Source organism: Anolis sagrei, chromosome 3 (genome assembly GCF_037176765.1).
Source record: "Anolis sagrei isolate rAnoSag1 chromosome 3, rAnoSag1.mat, whole genome shotgun sequence".
NCBI classification, from domain to species: domain Eukaryota; kingdom Metazoa; phylum Chordata; class Lepidosauria; order Squamata; family Dactyloidae; genus Anolis; species Anolis sagrei.
The window spans coordinates 115,693,090-115,716,607 of NC_090023.1; the positions used below are offsets into that span (position 1 = coordinate 115,693,090).

Genomic DNA, 23,518 nt, shown 5'->3' on the forward strand with positions numbered 1-23,518 from the left:
AATTAAATATCTATTTATTTTCTCTTTGTAAAGTGCATTAAAACATACAACTCTGACTGGCATGTTGTAAATTACAAATTTGAAGATTACTCAGGAGAGTTTCGACAGCTTCCAAAGTGAGTAAGGTTTTCTAACATGTATATGGTTTCTGTAATTGCAGAAAGATTGGAAATTTTCAGTAGCAAATCAGAAGTTGCTTTATTTGCCACTAAGTGCAGCTGAACTTCCTGACTTTGTTTGACATCTGTAGCATTTAGGATATGCATATTTACTTTGTATGTACTCAAGAGTGTCCTGTTAAAATACAAGGAATAGTATGATGGCAGCAGTCCTTGGCTATGCATCCCGTTGCATGACTGTGTTATGTTTATGGATGCATGTTTGTATGATATCGGCAGCTTTTGTTCTGTTGATAATCCTGTTTTTACAGATCATGGGAATAGAGATAAATAAAGGATAAGAAATTTCTTATTCTTGCCTTTGTAATTAATATTGTAAAGTTAATGGCATGGGTATTTCTCCCCATGCCAAGTGCTGCAGTATTCCCACTACTTGGGAACATTGTATGAAAAAAAAACCTTGTCTGTATTTTACTTTGCATTCACATTATTGGCAAGCTGCAGCCCTCTTATGTATATATGCTGTTAGTCGGATATAGACTATTTGAGATGTGGTTTTTCTTCTTTTTAGTAAAGGGACCAAATTAGATAAACTTCCTGTTCATGTTTATGAAGTTGATGAAGAGGTCGATAAAGATGAGGTAAGCATATGATTTTTCTTCCTTGTCACTTCATATTTTTGTAATACAATAGTGTCTCAAATAATCTTACATAAGAATACCAAAATAAATTTTGTCTAAAGAGTTAGAATTGTACTCTGAAATAATTTAAAATTGTTATCTTATTGCACTGTTTTACAATCTTCTACTTGAGAAGCAGAATCTATGCGAATTAGTTATTGTATTTTCTGCTTATGGGAGCTACATTGATCTCAGTTCCTGGTTCTACCTAGTTAGGGGCGTATCTACACTGGCCACATACCATGGGGCTGATCTGGATTAGAGTACTTGCTCAATACAGAGGGAGTCCACACTGGCTGCTTCTGTGTCACTGCCATAGCAGGGGAGAGTCCACACTGTCCAGAGAGACCAAACCAAGTTCATCACCATTGGACGGCTGCCCTTACTTTAACCATCTTGATGATGGCCACAGAACTTGGAAGAATTCCTGGTTGACTTGTCACCTTTGCTGATGCAGACAAAAGTATCAGCATTATTTGGAAAGGGGAAAAGGAGAGAATGTCTGCCTACTTTCCTCTCTCACCTGTTTGAGTCACTCTGGCACTTGGATTATGTATTTCCAATTTGGAGTCAAAATAAGAGGAGGTTTTATCAAATCTCAGTACAACTTGCTTTGGTGAAGGGGGGGGGGGTGTCAAAACAAATAAAATGCTTGCCTACTTCAACATCTTATGTATGCTTATTGTATTGTTTGACACAACAATAATTCTGCTTATCAGCAGGCAGTAGTTTCTTCTTGACTTTTTAAAGAGTTGAAAAAGCAAATCATGCCCCATGTTCAATCAGGATGGGGAAATGACCTGATCAACAGGAACCAGGAAGTGACTTTCTGTTGTAAAAAGCTACATAATTATGTGCCTTCTATTGATTTAACAGATGACATGGTCTGAAGTGCATTCAAAGTTCACAGTGCATGTTTGGTTTTCATATCCTGTCTTATGCACTGATGGAACTACATGTAAAACTGCCATGGTAACACCAAACACTCGAATATAGTTGGCATAATTGTCAACAATGAAATGCATATCTTGAATTTCATCTTTGTTCCAATTTGAAACACCCTTTTGTACAGTTGAGTTTCAAATTAAAACCATGAATGGCTTTATTATATTGTGTATCTGATGTTGCTTACCAACAGTGTTGGCAGAAATCGGCTCTCCTTCTCTTCTTCATTTCTTTATTACTGTATCACTGTATTTACCCTGTGCACATAGCTTCTAAGTTCTCACACATCAGAAGTTCCCACAAATCCTTATCTAGTCCTTGGAAATGTAAGATAATTTGACTCTGGCTAACAGGAGCCTTATGGATCAGTTGCCATTGTTCTGTGTCAGATGGACAGAGAATTTCAGGCTATACCATTAGCTAAGTTGAAGGGTGAGTTATGAGAAATGGATAAGTAATGAGCATGCTGGGGCCTTCTGGTGGTGCAGCAGGTTAAACTGCTGAGCTGCTGCACTTGCTGATTGAAGGGTTGGTGATTCGAATCGGACTAACAGCGGATGAGCCCTGGGGATACTTGCAACCTCTAAACTCTTTTCCCGGTGGCTCAGTGAGTTAAAGCGCTGAGCTGCTGAGCTTGTTGACCAAAAGGTCGTAGGTTCGAATCCAGGGAGCGGCATGAGCTTCCGCTGTCAGCCACAGCTTCTGCCAACCTAGCAGTTCGAAAACATGCAAATGTGAGTAGATCAATAGGTACTGCTCTGGTGGGAAGGTAATGGCGCTCCATGCAGTCATGCCAGCCACATGACCTTGGAGGTGTCTACGGACAATGCTGGCTCTTCGGCTTAGAAATGGAGATGAGCACCACACCCCAGAGTTGGACACGACTGGACTTAATGTCAGGGGAAAACCTTTACCTTTACCTACTTTCCTGAGCCCCTGGTGGTGCAGTGGGTTAAAGTGCTGAGCTGCTGAGCTTGCTGACCAAAAGATTGGCAGTTGGAATCTGGGGAGCAGGGTGAGCTCCCACTGTTAGCCCCAACTTCTGCCAATCTAGAAGTTCGAAAACATGCAAATGTGAGTAGATCAGTAGGTCTGCGAGAAGTTAATGGACTTGCTGTACACTTTCTTTGCAATTTGGCTTTTTCATACATAGTTTTCAATAATAATTAACAGAAAAAGTATGGTTTGCTTGTGCAAAGGACCCAAATATGCATTAATCTTATTGTAATCTTTCCCTTAAAAAAAGGATGCTGCATCTCTAGGATCCCAGAAGGGAGGAATTACAAAGCAAGGATGGCTGTACAAGGGGAACATGAACAGTGCTATCAGTGTTACAATGAGGGTACATGAATTGAATCTTACACTTTATTGGTTTTACTGTTTTAATACATTTTACTGTTATATGTTTTTAATTGTGTTACTTGTAACTTTTGTTTATATTGGGCTTGGTCCCCATGTAAGCCATCCCAAGCCCCTTTGGGGAGATGGAGGTGAGATATAAGAATAAAGTTGTTATTATTATTATTATTATTATTATTATTATTATTATTGAATCTATACATGCACTTTGTCCTCTACAATTGTAAAAAAAAAAACACCATACATTTCTTACGCTTTTTTTTTTACTTTCAGTATTACTTCTACAGATAAACACAACTATTTATTTTGCCAAAGTCTAAAAGTTATTTCCAGACCCAATTATTTTTCATGTTTGTAAAAAATGTTCTCCATTTTTCTCTTTAAAACATTGTTAATTTGTCAATCTCCTGAAGTTTTGAAGTTATATTATAGTTTGTTTTGTTAGTTTGGATTATAATGTAAACTTTCCTTCCTAACCAGTCATTTAAAAGAAGATTTTTTCACTTGCTCCAACTTGGTGATGGATCATATAACCTCAATTTCTACAAAGATGAGAAAATATCTAAAGAACCAAAAGGATCAATATTTTTGGATTCCTGCATGGGAGTGGTCCAGGTAAACAGGACACAATGTTATTTAATACATTACTTTGATTTTATACTGTACAAGCTTAAATTTGCATATTCATTTTGCCTCTCATTATTACTATAACACTGAATTTTAAAACTATTTATTTCTGTCATCCTAAATATTGACTAAAGAGCAAAGCATATAAAAATATTTTATGTCTCAAATGATCTAAAATGATGTTCTTCTGTTTTCAGAAGAATTATTAGTGTTGCTACAGCTCATCTAGAATTGTTGGTAATGTACTATTTAGAAATCAACAATTAAAAAAATAGTTCATACAAGGCAGTTTAAGATTTAACAGAAGCATAAGTAGTACTATAATATTACTAAGAGATGTTTTGCATAACTTCTTGTGTGGGATTTAAGTTGTAGGAGCCAGATCACATTCATAGCTGTTGACCTTTACAGAATTAACTTTTTTGTTATTTTTTTTTAAAAACAATCATTTGAAGAAAAGCACAACACAAGCTTTAGTTGGAACCTTGCCAGTAACAAAGATGAAAAAGGGAGTAATTCACATCTGTGTGCTAAAGTATTTGGTTTATTCAAACAACATTGTGAATGTTGCTAGTGGAACAGACTTGGAAATGTTTTTACTGCATTTATTCTGCAGTTTTGGAGCATTTATTATGGTAGAAATTGCAGAATCTCTATCCCAAATGTGGTGCCCTTAGCTCAATGGTGGGGGTCACAAAACATTGGCAACAGTAAAAGGTTTCACACAAATCTGTTAGCAACAACATGCAGTGTTTACAGTGTGCTCTGGGAAAAAATGCTCTACAGAAAAGAAAATCAGCCTTGTTTAGTAAGCCTTGAAAATGCTGATTTATTTTCAGGAAATGTCTGATTTATATACCTGTTTTATATACCTGGGGTCACAGAAAATTTCTCAGTTAGAAAGGGAAAACAACTCTGAAGTACATTAGCTTTAAGGTAAAAATCATGAATTAACAAAGAAAAGCATTAAAATTGCTTACTCCTCAGAGACATCCCCTGTGTTTGCCTCATCAAGGATAATCTGCTGTTTTTTGTACAAGAAAGCTTCATGCTCCCTAATATACCAAAGAGTAGATACACAGACCTCAAGCAGCTAAACCTTCTCTTGCAACAGGTCCATCAACTTGTAGTGAAGCAACTGTAGCTATCCACATCTTTCAGGGAGAATACAAACATGGACAGCTGTTGGAGGTGACTGCATCAGCTTCCTCATAATCCATATTCAGTCATCTTAAATAGGCACTGAAACAAAACTCTAGGTTTCCCCTTCAAAACTGCCCCACCAAATACCCATGCAAAACTCCCTCTTTGCCTTTTTTAAGCTGAAGCTTAAATTGTTCCTTTCCATTTAATGTACTAAATGTTATTTTTTTGATTTCTTTCCCATAATACAAATCTAACTAGAGTTATAATGGTGTATTAAATAACACAGAATAATGCATAGGGAAATTTTGGAGAAGGAGGAAAAATAAAGCTACTGCAACTAGTATGAGAATTATTATATTGCAGAACAACAAAGTCCGACGTTTTGCTTTTGAGCTCAAAATGCAAGACAAGAGCAGCTATCTTCTTGCAGCAGACAGTGAAATAGAAATGGAAGAATGGATTGCAACTCTGAACAAAATTCTCCAATTAAATTTTGAAGCTGCAATGCAAGAAAAAAGAAATGGAGATTCCCATGATGGTAAGTCTACTTATTTTGCTAAATAATTTGAACAAATGAATTTGCTAAAGTTGAAATTCATAGTCTCCATTATATACTATATTATTTTGTGCAGATGATAGCCAACATTACCATCCTGTACTCAGTCTTTACCATGAGACTGTGAAAGGACTATTTCATACTGTGTGTATCTTATTGTATGTATTTTAGTTGTGTTGTGTTATCTTTCTGTTTTCACCTTGTAATGCCCTGCCTCATCCTGCTGTAGGCCTAGTTGACTACTTATGTTTTGAGGTACAACATTTTTCTTGGCTTCACCATATTGCCAATTAAAGGAGATGGAAAATGATGAGATGAAAGGTGAATCTCAACCAGCTTTTATTTCCTACAGTGGCTAGCTATAGACACCTTTAAAGCTTTTAGGTGTGCCTGATAGCACCATGCTTCTCTTATTGTTGCTTTACTCCATTATCAGATATACAGAAGTGCTCATATGTCTGAACATGAGATTTCATCCACCTAGAATTAGTGAGTGCTGATGGCACAGCTATTCATCGTCTATTTGTTTAATCCATGTTGAAAACATGCATCAACTCATTCAATAATATGTAAAGGCAAGATATAAATTATTAAAAGAAAATATTAGGTTCTGTGAAATAACATGCATTTTCTCTTCAGGGATTATTTTGAAGTAACATCTGAATGAGCTAATGAAAATCTGTAAGGCATTATTTATACTAGAGAAAGCTATAGGTGGATATAGTCCAATATCTCATGGTGTCTCATTTGGATTAGTTCTTAACTACTGCAGAAGAATGTAAAGCTCTAGTACCTCATCCCCTAAATAGTAACTTGAAAATGAGGGGAAAAAATTGATTGTAGCAATTTACTTTAGTCAGTAGTGGGCTTTTATAACTACTCTTAAATTTTTCCAGATGATGAGCAAGGCAAGATGGACAGCTCATCATCCAGTTTGGACTTTCTTCCTGAAAATATCAAGGTATGCATTTTTTCATTTTCCAGCTTCATTTGTTAGTGAAGCAGTTCTCCGCTTAACTAAGAGTGAAGTGTTGTTCTTGTATTTATTTTGTACTGATATCAGAATTTTGCTGGCTATTTATAGGAAATTGCATTTTTGAAATCTTTAAAGCAGTACTTAAAACCAAAAGGCAATGTTATGTGGTTTTCTCTATTCCTTTTCCCTCCCTAACATAAACACTACCTTAGTCACAGGCTACGTGAAGGATCATATCTTCCCATAGCTCTAAGATCATATCTGGATGGAGGGAACATGGGAGAAGGTCTGTGCCATGGATGCTTCCATTCTTTGAAACTCCCTCTCTAGGAAAGCTAGGCTCCTTCTCTGGTGCTTTTTCTGTTTTCAAATAATTTTGACCACAGTAATATACGGAAAATAGTGAGACTGTAGCAGAAGAGAATATCTAATGTCTAGTGGAGAAAAATTTGGGTTTCAAGTTAGCTAATTAAATAAATGTGATTAATTTCTTCAGTTTTCTTGAACTTTATTATAAAGAATGTAGTGAGTCTGAACAGCAAGCCGCATTTAGCTAAAGCAAGATTTGGAAGTTTAAACTGAAGTGATAATTTCAGATTTGTGACTCATCAACTATAGCCTCTGATCATCAGTACTTTCATTTTTTGCTGCTTCAGAATATATGATGACCTTTACATTCCTGTCTTTACACTGGAATTATTTTCATCTTTTTAAATGAGAAAAAGTATTTTGAAAGGAACTTTCTAATCTTGAACCTGCCTTGATAAAGATGGTTTCTTTGAGCTTACTGACAGTACAAACTGTGTATCTTAACAGTGCTTCTTCCTTTCATGTAACTATGCAGGAATATCAGTAAGATAAATCTTGACCATGGCCATATTAGCATGTGCATTTTTTGGTAGAATTCTACTTCCCTTAAGTTCCTTATTTGCGCTGTGGCAAATGGTGACCTATGCAGCCATCTGTGAAATTGCTTGTAATGAGCTATACTCCTCCTTTTGCTGGATGAACACCATGCTTAAAAGAGATAAATGCCTACCTTGAATATTTGAAATGCACTGGAAGTTTAGGGGTATATATATATTTAATAATAGACAGAATTAATCAATGAATCAATAAGAATGGATCACCACCCCCCTCCCTTTACTCCATGAAAAGGATCTTTGAAGATTAAGCTGTTCCAAGGTGACTCTGAGACTAGGAATAAAATAAGTGGTTGCCCTTTAAAATTGAAGCACAATTTCAGTGGAGTCCCAGCTTACCTTGATCCACAAATGTTTATTGGTTATCCCCCTGCCCCCAATGTTCCAGGCTTTGGGGCAGCAGGCATGACAGCACTTTGAATGTTGAATCGGACTGGAAATGGCTATGTGGTTTGATAATAATGTTTAATTTGTTTTAACTCAATGTTTTATTTATGGTTTTAAATTGTTGTTATAGTTGTTTATAGTTTTTGTATGTTGTAGCATTGAATTGTTGCTGGTTGTAAGCCACCCTGAGTCCCCCCTCAAGGTTAGACATGCTGGAAATAAATAAATCATAAATAGGGTAATTAACATGATTTGCATTAACATGATATTTAGAGTGATGTCCACTAACCAGGATCAAGAAGATTGGCAGAGTACATTTATGCTATTTTATGGCCCATACAGGCAGAACATACACACTGAGCAGATAGCAATGTCCTAGGGGATAAGCAATCTATTGCCCACCATATTATATTAGACTGTAACTCCCATTATCCTTCATCGTTGCCTGCATAAGGACTGCTTGGTACTATAGTCCAGCATCTGGAGGGTTACAGGTTGCCTACCTTTGGATTATACACAGTAACAGAACCTTACAATACCTTTAAATGTCAATGATTATTTTGCAAAGCTGATTTTATTTTTCAATGTATTAAAATACATTTTGTTAATGCAAGTAAAGTTGGATAGAGATCATCCAATGTGACACACTCCAAAACCGTACCTTTTAATAGACGCACTATAAAATGGTGTGTAGTAAATCATTGGGTTTAGGCTGCTCCTTGGGAGTTTAACACCTGCTTATTATATCTAATCTTAGTGCCACAAATGCTACTTCCTGTTCCATGAACTCAAGGAGTTATTTTAGTATCTGAGTTTTTCTTATGTACTGCTTTGCTCTGCATTTAAGCCTGTGCACTTTTTATGCTGTTGACATGCATTTTATTTTTTGTTCACAGAATACCGGGGTCCTTTAAAACTATATTAAATTTTTGCCATTGGTGTGTTTTATTTTTTTTCCCTCGCACAGAAGCAAACATTTTCTATTAATAAATGGTATCCCAATTTGTTGTAGATTTGGTGATACATTTTGTACTTGCAAGATGCACATTTGTTCCCTTTCATAACCAGATTGAGTGAAGAATTCCTTGTAGAGTTCAAGGTGCCATCCTCACTTATAGTGATGCCAAGTCTTCTCCAGTCATTGTCATTTTACTGTTTTAAACTAAAATAATTTTAGTCAGGATGTATGTTGGTCAAGAAGGCGGTGTTTTAGAATAAAAATAAATTGTGTGCAGAATTTGCAAAAATAGCCTTAGTTACTGAATGAGTGTGTAAAACTGAATATGTGGGTGAATGAAAAGTATGCTACTTTTTATATCTCATCCTTCGTTTCAGCTGTTATGTATTTCTTGTTCACTTCATAATGTCTTTCGTTAAATTTCTAAACTTATATGGATCAATAATTTTTTTTCAAAGTACTTTTAAAATCTTGTTTCTGTGGCTCAACCACCCCTTCTCACTTTATTGTTTTATGACTTCTCACACTCTTGACAGTGTTATCCTTTTGGTACTTTGGAGAAACAGAAGAAAAACAAGGGTGATAGGTTAACGTCAAAGAGTGCTATGTAAAATAATCTAAAAGGATATAGAATGAAAGATGCAGAAGAGAGGTCAGAAGAATACATGCGAACTGGAGAAAAGTTGTTTTTTTTTTTAGAGGTTAAATCCACAATGTTGTCAATTAGTTGTTGATATTTTAACAACAGTTTTAATCTAAACTTACTCATCCCATTAACATTGCATAGAATCAAGGCAATGAAATCCTAAGAGAAAGAAGTAATTGTAAATGCATTTAGAGGGAATAAAATGGAGATGGTATTATTGGTATGACACTGAAATTATAGTAAATAATGTAAATGATTTCAGGATGCCAAGTGGCATCCATGCTCAGATTTTATGGAATCCAAGGTCATCCATGTAATTTCAGAGTCATGCTACTCAGGCCCTTGGTCTTTTCTACCATCTGCTGATAGGAGTCCTCCTGATCTGGAAAAAATTGATTCAGTTGAGTAACAGTTTTGTACAAATACTTAGCAAGTACAGGCACACCACAATTAACACAGCAGATGAGTTCCTGGGCATGACATTTCAATCAGGCAGTCCCCAAGTTCCAAACGTCTGACTTACATCTGACTCCTAGTTACAAATAGGAGTGAGAGGAAATCTACCCCTAGAATGGGAAATTCACTCCTGTAAAGCTTATCTATGGGAAAATAAGCATCCACTAAAGTTTTATCACCAATCGTTGTTTCCACAACAGCTCAACATATTCAAAATACAATTGTCACAGGGAAATGGGGTGAAATCTTCTGAACAGGAGCACAAACAGCAAAACAAACATTACAGGGATGCTAACCCTTCCCTGTGCTATTCAAAGCAAAAACAGTTTCTTTAAATCTGGAGTTGCACTTAAAAATGTACATGTTCTGACTTGGATACAACTTAAGAACAAACGTATAGAACAATCTTGTTCATAACTCAAGGACTGCCTGTACCAGAGGCAGAAATATCATGGGAAGAATAAGGATGGGTTCTTGCTCACTAACAGGGCGTCAGTTCAACATGTTGAATCAAACCCATTTTATTTCTATTTTGCTGTTCATGCATGTTCACTAAAGATTTCTGTAGTTGGCTACTGTATAACTTGCCTGTTTGAAGCTGGCACACACTGCTACAATAGAATTGGCCAGAGCAGAATCCACAAAACTCAGGATTTCTTGCATTGTTTACTTCAGACGTGCCACTGCAGTCCAAAACACTAAAAGACTATTTCCCTAGCCTTCTTCATCTTCTTCTCAATTCTGATGAATAATTATTTTAGTTATGAAGAAGAGGGGCTGGGAGTTTGTAAAAAGGAGTTTCGGTGTCAAACACTTTGTTAACCAAGGTATGTCTACATTGTAAATCACAGTAAATATTATTAGAAATATTTAACAAATTGATGGTTCCTGTAATAACAAGCACGACATACTTATAGTGCCTAAAACATCTACCCCTCTATTCTGCTACCCCTCTATTCTGCTTTGGTTAGACCACATCTGGAATATTGTGTCCAATTCTGGGCACCACAATTCAAGAGAGATATTGACAAGCTGGAATATGTCCAGAGGAGGGCGACTAAAATGATCAAGGGTCTGGAGAACAAGCCCTATGAGGAGCGGCTTAGGGAACTGGGCATGTTTAGCCTGAAGAAGAGAAGGCTGAGAGGAGATATGATAGCCATGTATAAATATGTGAGAGGAAGCCACAGGGAGGAGGGAGCAAGCTTGTTTTCTGCTTCCTTGGAGACTAGGACGCGGAACAATGGCTTCAAACTACAAGAGAGGAGATACCATCTGAACATTAGGAAGAACTTCCTGACTGTGAGAGCTGTTCAGCAGTGGAACTCTCTGCCCCGGAGTGTGGTGGAGGCTCCTTCTTTGGAAGCTTTTAAGCAGAGGCTGGATGGCCATCTGTCAGGGGTGATTTGAATGCAATATTCCTGCTTCTTGGCAGGGGGTTGGACTGGATGGCCCATGAGGTCTCTTCCAACTCTTTGATTCTATGATTCTATCTGTGTTTTGATTTTAAAGTGGTTATTTCATTGTTTTTCAGGGCTCCAGAGATACTGAAATGAAATTCAAAAGTGAAAGCAGGGTTAAACTCTTTGCACTGGATCCAGATGCACAGGTTAGATAAAGGGAGAGATGGTGGGTGGTTTTTCACAGCACTCTTTTTCTTTGTAAAGAAAAGGTTTTCACACTTCTTTTATTTCTTTTAAAGAAACTTGACTTCTCTGGTATAGAACCAGAAATAAAGCCTTTTGAAGAGAAATTTGGGAAGAAAATCCTGGTGAAATGCAATGACTTATCTTTCAATCTGCAAAGCTGTGTTGCTGAAAATGAGGAGGGACCAACAACAAATGTATGTGGAAATTGTGGATTATGAAATATCTGATGCATGAATGGGTGTTTAGGAAATACAAGTATCTTAATTTCACCTATAATTGTTTATTAGAGTTCCATCATTCCGTTAAAAGGGGGAGAAGAAACTGTAGAGCTTAATGGGCGTGGGTTAGTCCTTACATACATGACAGTGTACATGGCTGGGATTTTATATCATAGTCCTTAGTAAGTACAGTTTTTAAAAGTGTATTAAAATATATTTTTCTCTCTGGCTCTCAATATATACTCTACAGTATAAATATAGTAGAAAGTGCATACCATTCTACTTTATTGCATTCATAAATCTATAATACAGCAACCATTTTTCTACATGTAGTTTATTATTTCAAGTATAATATTTATATATTTATTTATTTATTTATTTATTTACCTTACTTATATACCGCTGTTCTCAGCCCGAAGGCGACTCACAGCGGTTCACAACAAATAAGAAGAGCAAAAATTCAATGCTACAGTATAAAAAACAGTTAATAACCTAACACATTACATAATTAATAACAATTACTACAATAACCATTCATTATCGTCTTATCATCAAAAACATGATCCAGATTCGTCATCCATTGTTCCATTCCAGTGTTCATTAACCAATCATTGCACTAATTATTTGAACGCCTGCTCAAACAACCAGGTCTTCACTTTTTTGCGGAATACCATTAGAGATGTTGCTAGTCTAATGTCCGTACGAAGGGCGTTCCACAGCCGAGGAGCCACCACCGAGAAGGCCCTATCTCTCGTCCCCGCCAGCCATGCTTGAGAAGCAGGCAGGATCGAGAGCAGGGCCTCCCCGGAAGATCTCAAAGTCCTGGAGGGTTCATAGGCCGAGATGCGGTCGGATAGGTAGCTTGGGCCGGAACCGTTTAGGGCTTTAAAGGCCAACGCCAGCACTTTGAATTGTATAATAGTGCTTGCCATGATTTTAACCTTGTTCCTTGTATTATTTTCAAATGACCAGGTAGAGCCATTTTTCATCACCTTGTCATTGTTTGACATTAAATACAATCGAAAGATTTCATCAGACTTGCATGTGGATTTGAATCATAACACAGTGAGACACATGCTAGATAATGTGTCCCAGCAATTGCCGAATGGCAGCAGTGATGGTTTATACAGGATTCAAGATGTTATTCCAGAAATTATGTTACAGTATCCCAAACAGGTAAGAACAGCAATGTCATTGTTTCAGTTTTAATTGCAGAAAAAGTGCATATTACAATTTCCATTTCATCAAATCAAACCACTTGTTTGTAGGGAATATTCTCGGTGACGTGCCCACATCCCGATATATTTCTAGTTGCCAGAATAGAAAAAGTCCTGCAAGGGAGCGTAACCCACTGTGCTGAACCATATATGAAGAGTTCTGATTCTTCTAAGGTATCGTTTTATGTTTTGTTAGCTGAATTAAATGAAATTTAACTTGACAGTTCTCATATCTATTAGTAAGTCTATACCTTTGTTTGTACTGCAGTAACCTCACTGATCAGTGGCTTAACAAAATGTAGTAATAATAATAAACTTTATTTCTAGACTGCCCTCTCTCCCCGAAGGGACTCAGGGCAGTTTAGACAAAAAAGGCAAACATTCCATGCCTCAAAATGAATACAAACATACCAAAAATAATACAAAATAATGGACAATAACAACAGTAAACTTACAACAAAGGAATTAAGCACCGAAATGATAATAAAACGGGTACCATCCAATAAAACACAAAGAACTAAAACCTAGGTAATGCTCTTTGTAAGTTCAAGGCATAAACCAGCTTTTTATGTTTTAATATCAGCTCAGCTTCAGATATCAAGTATGAGGAGGATAATGCAAAATGCAATGCAGTGTGATATTTTCTTTTAATATGAGACTCAGTTTACTTGATTTTTCCCAATCGTGATTTAGAACAGGATTTCTCAATCAGATTCCATGGGTGATCTCTAGCAGTTCCATGAATGATTGTGCATGGGGAAAAAACATTTTTGAACTGTAGATGTAATAATTTTCATTCCCTGACACCTGAAAATTGTTTCAGGGGTTATATTTCCTTTTAATATATGCCTCAGTTTACATATAAGCTTGATTTTTCCCAACCGTGGTTTAGAACAGGATTTCTCAACCAGATTCCATAAATGATCACTGGCAGTCCCATTAAAATTGTGCATGGAAAAAAATGAGCTGTAGTTGTAATAATTTTCATTCTCTGAGACCTGAAAATAGTTTCAGGGATTCCTTCAGGGTAAAGGGGTTAAGACAAATTATTTAAAGACTAATGGAATATTCTGCTGGCTTGCAATGTTTTTCCCCCCCTTGGCTTATCACTCCTGTATTCCTGTTTATGTATAATTTCCTCTTTTGCTTTCTGGAGGGTGGTTTTTTTGTTTTTATTTTGTTTGCTTTTTTGTGTTTTTTTTTGCTAACCAAAATTTATGATGATTCCAGAATTGGATAATTGAGGTTTGCTTCTAACTATAATTTGCAAACCTGCTTTATACTACCCATAAGTTCATGTCACTGTGATTAGAGGAAATGAGGAATTAGAGGTTATATATATGAGGGATAGCTGGCTGCATTTTTTTGTGCTTTTCAGATGGGTTTTGGAAGTTTTTGGTTCTGAATCATTAAGATAAAAGTGTGTACTCAGGTCAACACTCGAATTTAAACTATGAATTCCAGCTCAATTCTGTATTTGGTTTAGAATTAGGCCAAAAGTAATGCAAACTAGTGTAATGATAAATCTGGTGAGGCTTTAATTAATTTAAATTGAATCCTTAGTTATTCAAAACGTAGGAAAATCTTCACTGACATCTTTGCCAAATCCCTAGCTAAAGGATTATCCTTATTTGTAGTATTTTTTTAAAAAAAATTGCTGTCAGATTTTAATTAGATTTGCCAATCTTCATGTTTTTGCTATATTGTGAAGCAATAATTGGACTAATTAATTGAGTGGAAAAAGAAGATATTCCACATTCTGATTATTGAGATATAATCCTGTGATCTTCTGGTGAGACCCTGCTCTCAGTCCCACCACCTTGCCTACGACTGGTGGGAATGCGAAACAAGGCCTTCTCAGTGGTGGCCCCTCAGCTATAGAACTCCCTTCCTAGTGGGATTCAATCAGCCCCTTCCCTCCTGTCATTTCACAAACAAGTAAAAACTTGGCTTTGGGAACAAGCATTTGGCCCACCATAATTATCTGTGTAATACAGTTGGAATTGACCCTGGATTGATGAATATGATTATTGATTATCTGGCTTTGGATCTATGCACAGTAGTTGTCTAATGTTTACATTTGTTGTTTAATGTTGTTTTAAATTGTTGTTTAATTGCTTTTAATTGTTGTTTGGGCATGGAATAATGCAATTATGTAAGCCACCTGGAGTCCCCTTTGGGATGAGCAGGGTGGGATATAAATGTCATAAATAAATAAATAAATAAATATATCTGTGTGTGCATAATGTACATAATTTTTAATTTATTGAGGAAAATCTATACATGTGACTTAATTATTTCTCTGGTTTTAGGTTGCCCAAAAGGTTCTGAAAAATGCAAAACAAGCTTGCCAGCGGCTAGGACAATATAGAATGCCATTTGCGTGGGCAGCCAGGTATTGGATGAAGCACTTAATCCATTTTTCTTCAAAGTGGATTTATCTCAGTGCGTCTATTTATTCTGGTCTCAACTCTTCTTAATGTTTGTGACAGAAGTCTTGCAGGTAGCGGCAATAAAGATAAGCTCTTATTTTATCACATTTTGTTAAAAATTGAAACAGCATATGAAAATTTAGGCAATTGGATGATTGAATACTCTTTAAAAGCTGCAAGAAAGGGACCCAAAGTTTATTGTTTTAAATAGCATATAATCGATTCCACTGTATATTTATCTGTAGTAGCATCTGTCCACTTCCTTTCTTGCAACTATTTATTTAGTTGCTCACAGTCTCCTGAACCAGATTCAGGATGTCAGCCTTGCATTTTTGTTTTGCCACTTTGACAACATTTATAATGGGATTCTTAACTATACATTTATGTTTCAGGACACTATTCAAGGATGCATCTGGATCACTAGACAAAAATGCACGATTTTCAGCACTTTACAAACAAGACAGCAACAAGCTTTCAAATGAAGATTTGCTTAAATTTTTAGCAGATTTTAGAAAGTGAGTGTTTTCTTCTCCTTTCGGGAACTCATATTTATTAAGATGAATTCGGTAGTGTCACACACCACGGCTGGGAAGGCACCTCTGAACCAATCTCACACTCCAGAGTCCGGTATATAAGCAAAGCTGTTTATTGCAGAAAAAATGTAGCTTCAGCAAAAGATTAAAAATCAATCAAAATAATATAAAATATTGTCCATAAGAATAGTCACTTAAACTTGGTAACAGGAATCTAAACACCAAGGCACAGGCAAACTACAACTGAAGACTTGGCACACAAAAGTCATCCAGAGGAATAGGAATACATGAAAAAGATCCAAGGTGATTACAAGAGTCTTTGCTTCCAATATAATCCAGGAGCAATACAAGAAATACAGGAACATACACTTGAAGACATGAAATCCAAGGCCCATGAAACTTGAACAAGAGGGAGGATTGCTACCTTAGCCAGGCGTTGATTCCTCTTAGGAATCAGTCTCAATCACCCCTCATATATACTCAAAAAATATACCTTTTCCCTTGGGAAGATTCAGGAGGTTTCTTCTTGTCTATTAATCTTTGGGAGCGATGTCTCCCCTCAGTCATCTGTCTCTGTTGACAGATCTGACCTCTTCTATCTACCTCGAAAGAGGCATCTTTTTCTAAATCCCCAATTAGCACATTCCGAAAATGATTCTCTTTGGAAAGCTAGCACAGGCCTGTCAGCCTCTTTTTCTTCTTGTACTGGAACATCTAATATAGACTTGACCATCCCAGAATCCTCAGCTTCATCATGAATAACAACACTTTCCAGCCCAAAATCCCCATTTCCAGTCTCCTGTGTATCTGCAGAAGCTTGATCACTGTTGTCTGAAATCTCAGGCAATGAAACAATCACAGGCTGAACCACAGCAGGTAGGCAGAATTAAGAAGAATATCCTGAAACCTTTTTTATAGTTGATTTGACTAGATCTTAAATAAAAACAATTTTTTCAGGAATTCATGAAAAATCATCAACCAAAATTTGGGAGCTAGGTGATGACTGACACACTACTGCATATTCTCCTTAACACTTTCAAAAGTGTTGACCATAGAATACGCAACTAAAATTACTACATTTTAGGGAGGCGTCCTTATTTTTCTGTGATTTACACATGTAAGTAATGTGCTTGCATAGAACCTCATCCAGGAATTTTGTAATCTGACCAATTTGATGGAAAACACACACTCTTCTCTGTGCATGCCCCAAGTAACCCAGCTTATTTCCCTCAACATTGTACCAGCATATACAGGTGGTATTAAAAAGTATTTTTCTTAGACAAAAATGTCAGTTGCTTAAATAATGGTTGCATTAAATCAGTGATTTCTCTCTCACACTCTCCCATCACTTGTTTGTTGCTGTGTGATCATATTCTTTGCACCAATTAATTATTAGTCCAAAGATGGCTTTGACTTTGAAAATAGATTGTTGACATAAATTCCATAATACAACCATATTCACGCTGTGGTGCCAAAAACAATTAAAAGGTGACTGCATCAGGATATAATGTAATAATATATATATATATATATATATACTGTTAGTAGATGTATAGATATTACAGATTTCCAGTATCTGTCCATTTTCTTTCCAGAAATTACAATAAGCTTAAAGCTAATACATGTAAAATATCTGAACTATTAAACAGCCTACATGCCAGGTCATGACATATGTGTATATGTGTCTTCAAGTTGCCTACTTACTTATGGTACTCCCTGCAAAATACGTATTAATTAAGTTTGGAAAACACATTGGAGGTTGTGAGCTCTTACAGTTTAAAAATACAAATATTCAAGTAATTACAATGCAACAGTAAATATAGTACAAAAGAAAAAGGATAATAACTCCACATATCTAAAGCCCACCAATCAATCTGCATTGTCCATTTGAAAATGAAGCCATAAACCAGGGAGGATGATAGCACCAGGAGTTTAATTTATAGTAGCTATAATGAAGCACAATTCTAAATAAAAACACCAACAATAAATTAAGTCTACACAAAAGAGAGAGAAAATCGGCTGTTTTGTTTAAACCTGTCAGAGCTTAGGAATTTAAGGTAATCATAAATTAAGCCTTTCTCTCTAATGGGAATCTATTTTTGTCTGCTGTATCATACTGATCTACCCTGGGTTATTTTATAACAAAGAAGGGACAGTCCTACAATATTTGATGGTATACATGCCCTTGTTAGAAGTAGCCTGTCTTCCCTTTTTCAACAAATAAAAATGTTAAACAATGTAAAAATAAGTTAAAGTTGAAGGGATGGTGGTGGGGGGGGGGGGGTTGCACCCCTCGAACCTACCTTAGCAGTGCATCATTCCAGGAAAGGATCTGCCTCTATTTTGATTCCCGGTGGGCACCACTAAGATAAGTTTAAAGGGGTCAAGTTTCGGCTGACAGGTGAATGGCAGCAAACTGGTTTGGCTGCTGTTGTCTGTGAAGTTGCCAGGCTGGTTCAGGGTTGCTGGTGTATTATTATTATCAACTTTATTTATATCCAACCTTTCCCCTCATTGGGACTCAAGATGGCTAACAACCATCCAATCTCACAACAATTTAAAACAAAGGAAATACTAAATTTAATAAACCACTAAATATTTGTGTGTGAATATAAAGTTAAAATACAATAAAACAATTAAAATGACATTTAAAACTGACCATCTTCCCGAAATCAAAACCACAACTTCACCTGCAGCATGCTCCTCATCCTCCCGCAAATATACTTGCTGGCACAGTAATGTCTTGACCTGCTTTTGGAAGGCCAGCAGGAATGGGGCCCTCCTGGTCTCCCTTGAGAGAGGGTTCCAGAGTCTGGGAGCAGCCACTGAAAAAACTCTCTCCCATGTTCCCAACAAATGCACTTAGGAGGGACATGGTGGGACAGAGAGAAGGCCCTCCCCACTAGATCATAGAAGTCTCCCAGGTTCATAGAAAGAGATACGGTCATTCAGATAACTTGGACCGGATCTATGTAGGGCTTTAAAGCTCCCAGGATGACTCAGGGGCTGAGTGTAGTTATCCCTGATACTGAATGGGAACAGTCCACTCCGATTCAACATTGGAATGAGTACCCTGTCAGGATGCCCCTAAGTCCCATTCCTGTCCTTTGTGATTTGAGTTTTACTACTTTATCATCTCATTTTCCTGTTCAGCCAGCTTGTTTTTTTCTCTTTCCTAGACCTGAAAAGATGGCCAAGTTACCAGTTATTTTAGGAAACCTAGACATAACAATTGATAATGTTTCCCCAGATATCTCAAGTAAGTATCAAAAAAGCATTGTACGATAGCTGCAAAGCTGTTTCTCTTCCAATCTTTTTATTGGTTTTTAATATATTTTCAGATTTTGTTAGCTCATCATACATTCCCATGAAACAGTTTGAAAACAGTACCAAGGCAGTAGTAACGTTTGAAGTAGAGGAGTTTGTTCCCTGTATACCAAAACATACTCAGCCTTTCACCATCTACAACAATCACCTTTATGTTTATCCAAAGCACTTGAAATATGACAGTCAAAAGTCATTTGCTAAGGTGAGTTAATGGCCCCCTAATTAGATTCAGATTCAAAACCATGTTGAATCTGAATTAAAGCAGGCCTACTTGTTGGGAATTTTGGTTATTTTCCTGACATTAAAACAGAAATCACAAATATGTGTGCTTCTTTTAGGCAAGAAACATCGCAGTATGCATTGAATTCAAGGATTCAGATGATGAAGACTCTGTACCTCTAAAGGTTTGTCAGTCTGACCTCTTCTTATTTGAGGCAGTTCAGTCAATTAATTGTCATAACGTAGCCCATGTCTAGGATTCAGAGTCTCAATCTGTAATGTTATTTTCTTGGCTTATGATAGTTCAAGAAAGATTGTCTTCATCAGGACTTATTCTTCTGGTTGAATATGTGATTCTACTGCTGATTTCTTCAGTGCAAAAAGTGGACTTCTGATTATTTAGATATAGTTTTTCTTAGTATATAATATATAGAGCACATGAAGCTACTAACTGCTTTCAGTTCAGTCCTATTGGGAAAAGAGCCTTTCCTGGGCCTAGATTTGCCCCATTTCCACCTTAAAAACCCATAGCAACACTTCTTCTGCATACCCATAAGGGATATTTGAGAACCAATAAGGTTTGCAAACTTTTGCTTAGTAAACATTTTGAGAAAGGGAGTGGGGTGGTTCTGGGATGTACATTTGCTCCACTCTGCCAAAGGTGAAGAGATTATTTGGTAACCTAAACAAGAGGCATTTATTCATTAAAAACTAGTTGCATACAAAGAAACTCTCTCCTTTGGGGGAAATTATGTCTCAGATTTCTTACAGAGAGTCAGAGTACTGGTTAATCTAGTCCAGCGGTTCCCAAACTTTTTCAATTAAGGAACCCTTCAGAAGACATTTGTTTTCTGCGGAACCCTAACTCTGTCCCTAATTTGTTTAATCAAAATATATATTCTGGATATTTTATGCTAATTCAAATGTTTCCCAATTTTCTATATAGTGGTTAGTTTTGGAGTCAACCTTACTCTTGATTTGTTATGAATAATATCTCAAATGTCTTTCAGCTGAAAAACTGTACAAGAAAGAAATAATAATAATAAAAGAAATGTAGACTCAACATGAAAAATCAACTACATGTGAACTACTGTTGTTCAGATGTCAAATAAAATGTTGAAAGGTGGCGCCTGTAATTACATACCTGACAGCAATAGTTTTGATTTATTTATCGTGTCATCAGCAACCATTGTATTACAATTCTAACAGAGCAAAACAAACACAGAGATTAAAAAGAAAAAGGAAAAAAAAAGAAAGAAAAAAAACCACACAGATTTTGTAAATATGGTATTTGGTTAAATGTCCTTTGACCAGTATCTGGCCACTTGGAGTGCCTCTGGGGTTGCCGCAAGAAGGTCCTCCATCGTGCATGTGGCAGGGCTCAGGTTGCATTGCAGCAGGTGGTCAGTGGTTTGTTCTTCTCCGCACTCGCATTCCGAGGATTCCACCCTGTAGCCCCATTTCTTAAGATTGGCTCTGCATCTCGTGGTGCCAGAGCGCAGTCTGTTCAGTGCCTTCCAAGTCGCCCAGTCTTCTGAGTGCCCAGGGGGGAGTCTCTCATCTGGTATCACCCATGAATTGAGGTGCTGGGTTTGGGCCTGCCACTTTTGGACTCTCACTTGCTGGGGTGTTCCAGCGAGTGTCTCTGTAGATCTAAGAAAACTATGTCTTGATTTAAGTCGTTGACGTGCTGGCTGATACCCAAACAGGGGATGAGCTGGAGATGTCTCTGCCTTGGTCCTTTCACTATTGGCTGCTACTTCCCGGCGGATGTCAGGTGGTGCAATACCGGCTAAGCAGTGTAATTTCTCCAGTGGTGTGGGGCGCAGACACCCCGTGATAATGCGGCATGTCTCATTAAGAGCCACATCCACTGTTTTAGTGTGATGAGATGTGTTCCACACTGGGCATGCATACTCAGCAGCAGAGTAGCATAGCGCAAGGGCAGATGTCTTCACTGTGTCTGGTTGTGATTCCCAGGTTGTGCCAGTCAGCTTTCGTATGATGTTGTTTCTAGCGCCCACTTTTTGTTTGATGTTCAGGCAGTGCTTCTTGTAGGTCAGAGCACGGTCCAAAGTGACTCCCAGGTATTTGGGTGCGCTGCAATGCTCCAGTGGGATTCCTTCCCAGGTAATCCTCAGAGCTCGGGATGCTTGTCTGTTCTTAAGGTGAAAGGCGCATGTCTGTGTTTTAGATGGATTAGGGATCAGCTGGTTTTCCCTGTAATAGGCAGTAAGAGCACCTAGAGCTTCGGAGAGCTTCTGTTCTACCATCTCAAAGCTCCCTGCTTGAGCAGTAATGGCACGATCATCAGCATAGATGAAACTCTCTGTCCCTTCTGGCAGTGGCTGGTCATTTGTGTAGATGTTGAACATGGATGGGGCAAGCACGCTCCCCTGAGGCAGGCCGTTCTTCTGTTTCCGCCATCTGCTTCTCTGGCCCTGGAACTCAACAAAAAAGCTCCTGTTTTGTAGCAGGTTTCCTATGAGGTGGGTGAGGTGGTAGTCCTTTGTGATATTATACATTTTTCTCAGGAGGAGGCGGTGGTTCACAGTATCATAGGCTGCTGACAAGTCTATGAAGACAGCTCCTGTGATCTGCTGCCTTTCAAAGCCATCTTCTATGTGCTGGGTCAGGTTCAGCACTTGTGATGTGCAGCTTTTGCCTTTTCTGAAGCCAGCTTGCTGTGGGATCAGACAGGGGTCTATATTTTCCATAATTCTATACAAAATAAGTCTCTCCAGAACTTTGTAGAGGTGGCACAACAGGGAGATTGGTCTGTAGCTTTTTGGGTCATTACGGTCTTTGCCTGGCTTCAAGATGGCGATGACTCTTGCTTTCCTCCAGATTTTGGGGATCTGACAGGATGCCGTGCAGTTGTTCATCAGCTCCAGCAGCCAGCGCCTTGCTTTTGGGCCAAAGTTCTTGATTTGTTCCATCCGTAGATCATCCAAGCCAGCTGCTTTGCCATTCTTACATTTGTTGAGAGCCATGTCCAATTCAGTAGATGTAAAGGGTTCATGGAGGTTGTTGTTCTCAATGTCTGGTTGCCTGGCTATTGGTTTCTTTCCTACTTTGGTGGCAAGGTTGGGTTTCCCATTCTTCAAGAGTTGGTGTGCTATCTGATCTGCCTTTATGTTGGCATGGGTATTAGTTTGTGAGGGATCGTTGCTCAGCCGTCTCAGCAGCCTCCACGCCTTCTGGCTGCTCCTGCCCATGTCGACCTCTGTGATCAACTTGATCCACTGTTCTTTCTTGGCTTCAGAGATGGAGGACACAATGCTCTGCGCTGCCTGAAGAGTCTGCTCACTGAATGGGTCTTCGTTGTGGAGCCTGTAATAGTTTTCCAACAAGGCAGCTGTTTCAGGAGTAATGCCCTGGAGGTAGTGGGTTCTGCAGCCTCTCGGTATAGAGGCCCGTGAGCAGGTTTTCACTATTTCAATAAAATGTTCGTATTCCTCAGGGATTGGCGCAACCGATGTGATCATGTCGTCTAACATGTCTGAGAATTTAGTCCAATCTGCCTTTCTGAAGTTGTATCTTCGTTTAAATCGAACTTCCTGAGGCCTTATTGTTGGGAACAGTTGGCATATTATTGGTCGGTGCTGTGTGTTTGGGATTGGTGGTCCCACTGATTTGGTGCATTGCTGTACGATGCTGTCGCTCACAAATAAGAGGTCTGGGTTATAACCTCGGTGCCATCTCCCGCTGTTGTAGGATGGTGGGAGCTTTCTATCATGGATGAGTGATAGTTTGTGCAGTTCAGACCAGGACAGGACAGCCTCTCCATTTCTGTCCTCTTGGGCATAGCCCCATACATGGCTATGGCTGTTGAAGTCACCAATTACTACCGCCCTTTGGTGCCTGTCAAAGTTCTCGGGGGAAGAGAAGCAGAAATCTTCATTTGGGGGCTTGTACACAGAGGTGATGGTGATGTTATTAAGCTCTACTGTTATAACCTCGATATTGTTTTCTTCAGTGTTGTGGGCACTGCTGACTTGGAGGCCTGGTTTGACAAAGACAGCACTTCCATACTGCGCATGTGGTCTTTCCGCTACTAGGATCATTCCTGGAACTTTGAGTCGTTTCTGTCGTTCATCCCTGTGTGTTTCTTGGACACACAGCACGTCACATTTCTTATCTCG

The 23,518-nt window shown here is 38.0% G+C and overlaps 1 protein-coding gene across 19 annotated transcripts in view; it reads left to right on the plus strand.

Moving 5' to 3' along the window:
• The window catches only part of DOCK9 (dedicator of cytokinesis 9), a 139,699-nt gene that overhangs the window by 63,147 nt on the left and 53,034 nt on the right, over positions 1 to 23,518 (plus strand). For all 19 annotated transcript variants that reach the window (XM_060769530.2, XM_060769535.2, XM_060769544.2 and 16 more), the window contains exons 4-18: positions 34 to 116; positions 691 to 760; positions 2,991 to 3,086; positions 3,584 to 3,718; positions 5,240 to 5,414; positions 6,329 to 6,393; positions 11,313 to 11,387; positions 11,481 to 11,621; positions 12,618 to 12,821; positions 12,914 to 13,036; positions 15,175 to 15,257; positions 15,687 to 15,809; positions 19,007 to 19,086; positions 19,169 to 19,356; positions 19,493 to 19,558. In XM_060769530.2, coding sequence (XP_060625513.2) covers positions 34 to 116; positions 691 to 760; positions 2,991 to 3,086; positions 3,584 to 3,718; positions 5,240 to 5,414; positions 6,329 to 6,393; positions 11,313 to 11,387; positions 11,481 to 11,621; positions 12,618 to 12,821; positions 12,914 to 13,036; positions 15,175 to 15,257; positions 15,687 to 15,809; positions 19,007 to 19,086; positions 19,169 to 19,356; positions 19,493 to 19,558 — 1,707 coding nt within the window. The remainder of the gene's footprint in view (positions 1 to 33; positions 117 to 690; positions 761 to 2,990; positions 3,087 to 3,583; positions 3,719 to 5,239; positions 5,415 to 6,328; positions 6,394 to 11,312; positions 11,388 to 11,480; positions 11,622 to 12,617; positions 12,822 to 12,913; positions 13,037 to 15,174; positions 15,258 to 15,686; positions 15,810 to 19,006; positions 19,087 to 19,168; positions 19,357 to 19,492; positions 19,559 to 23,518) is intronic.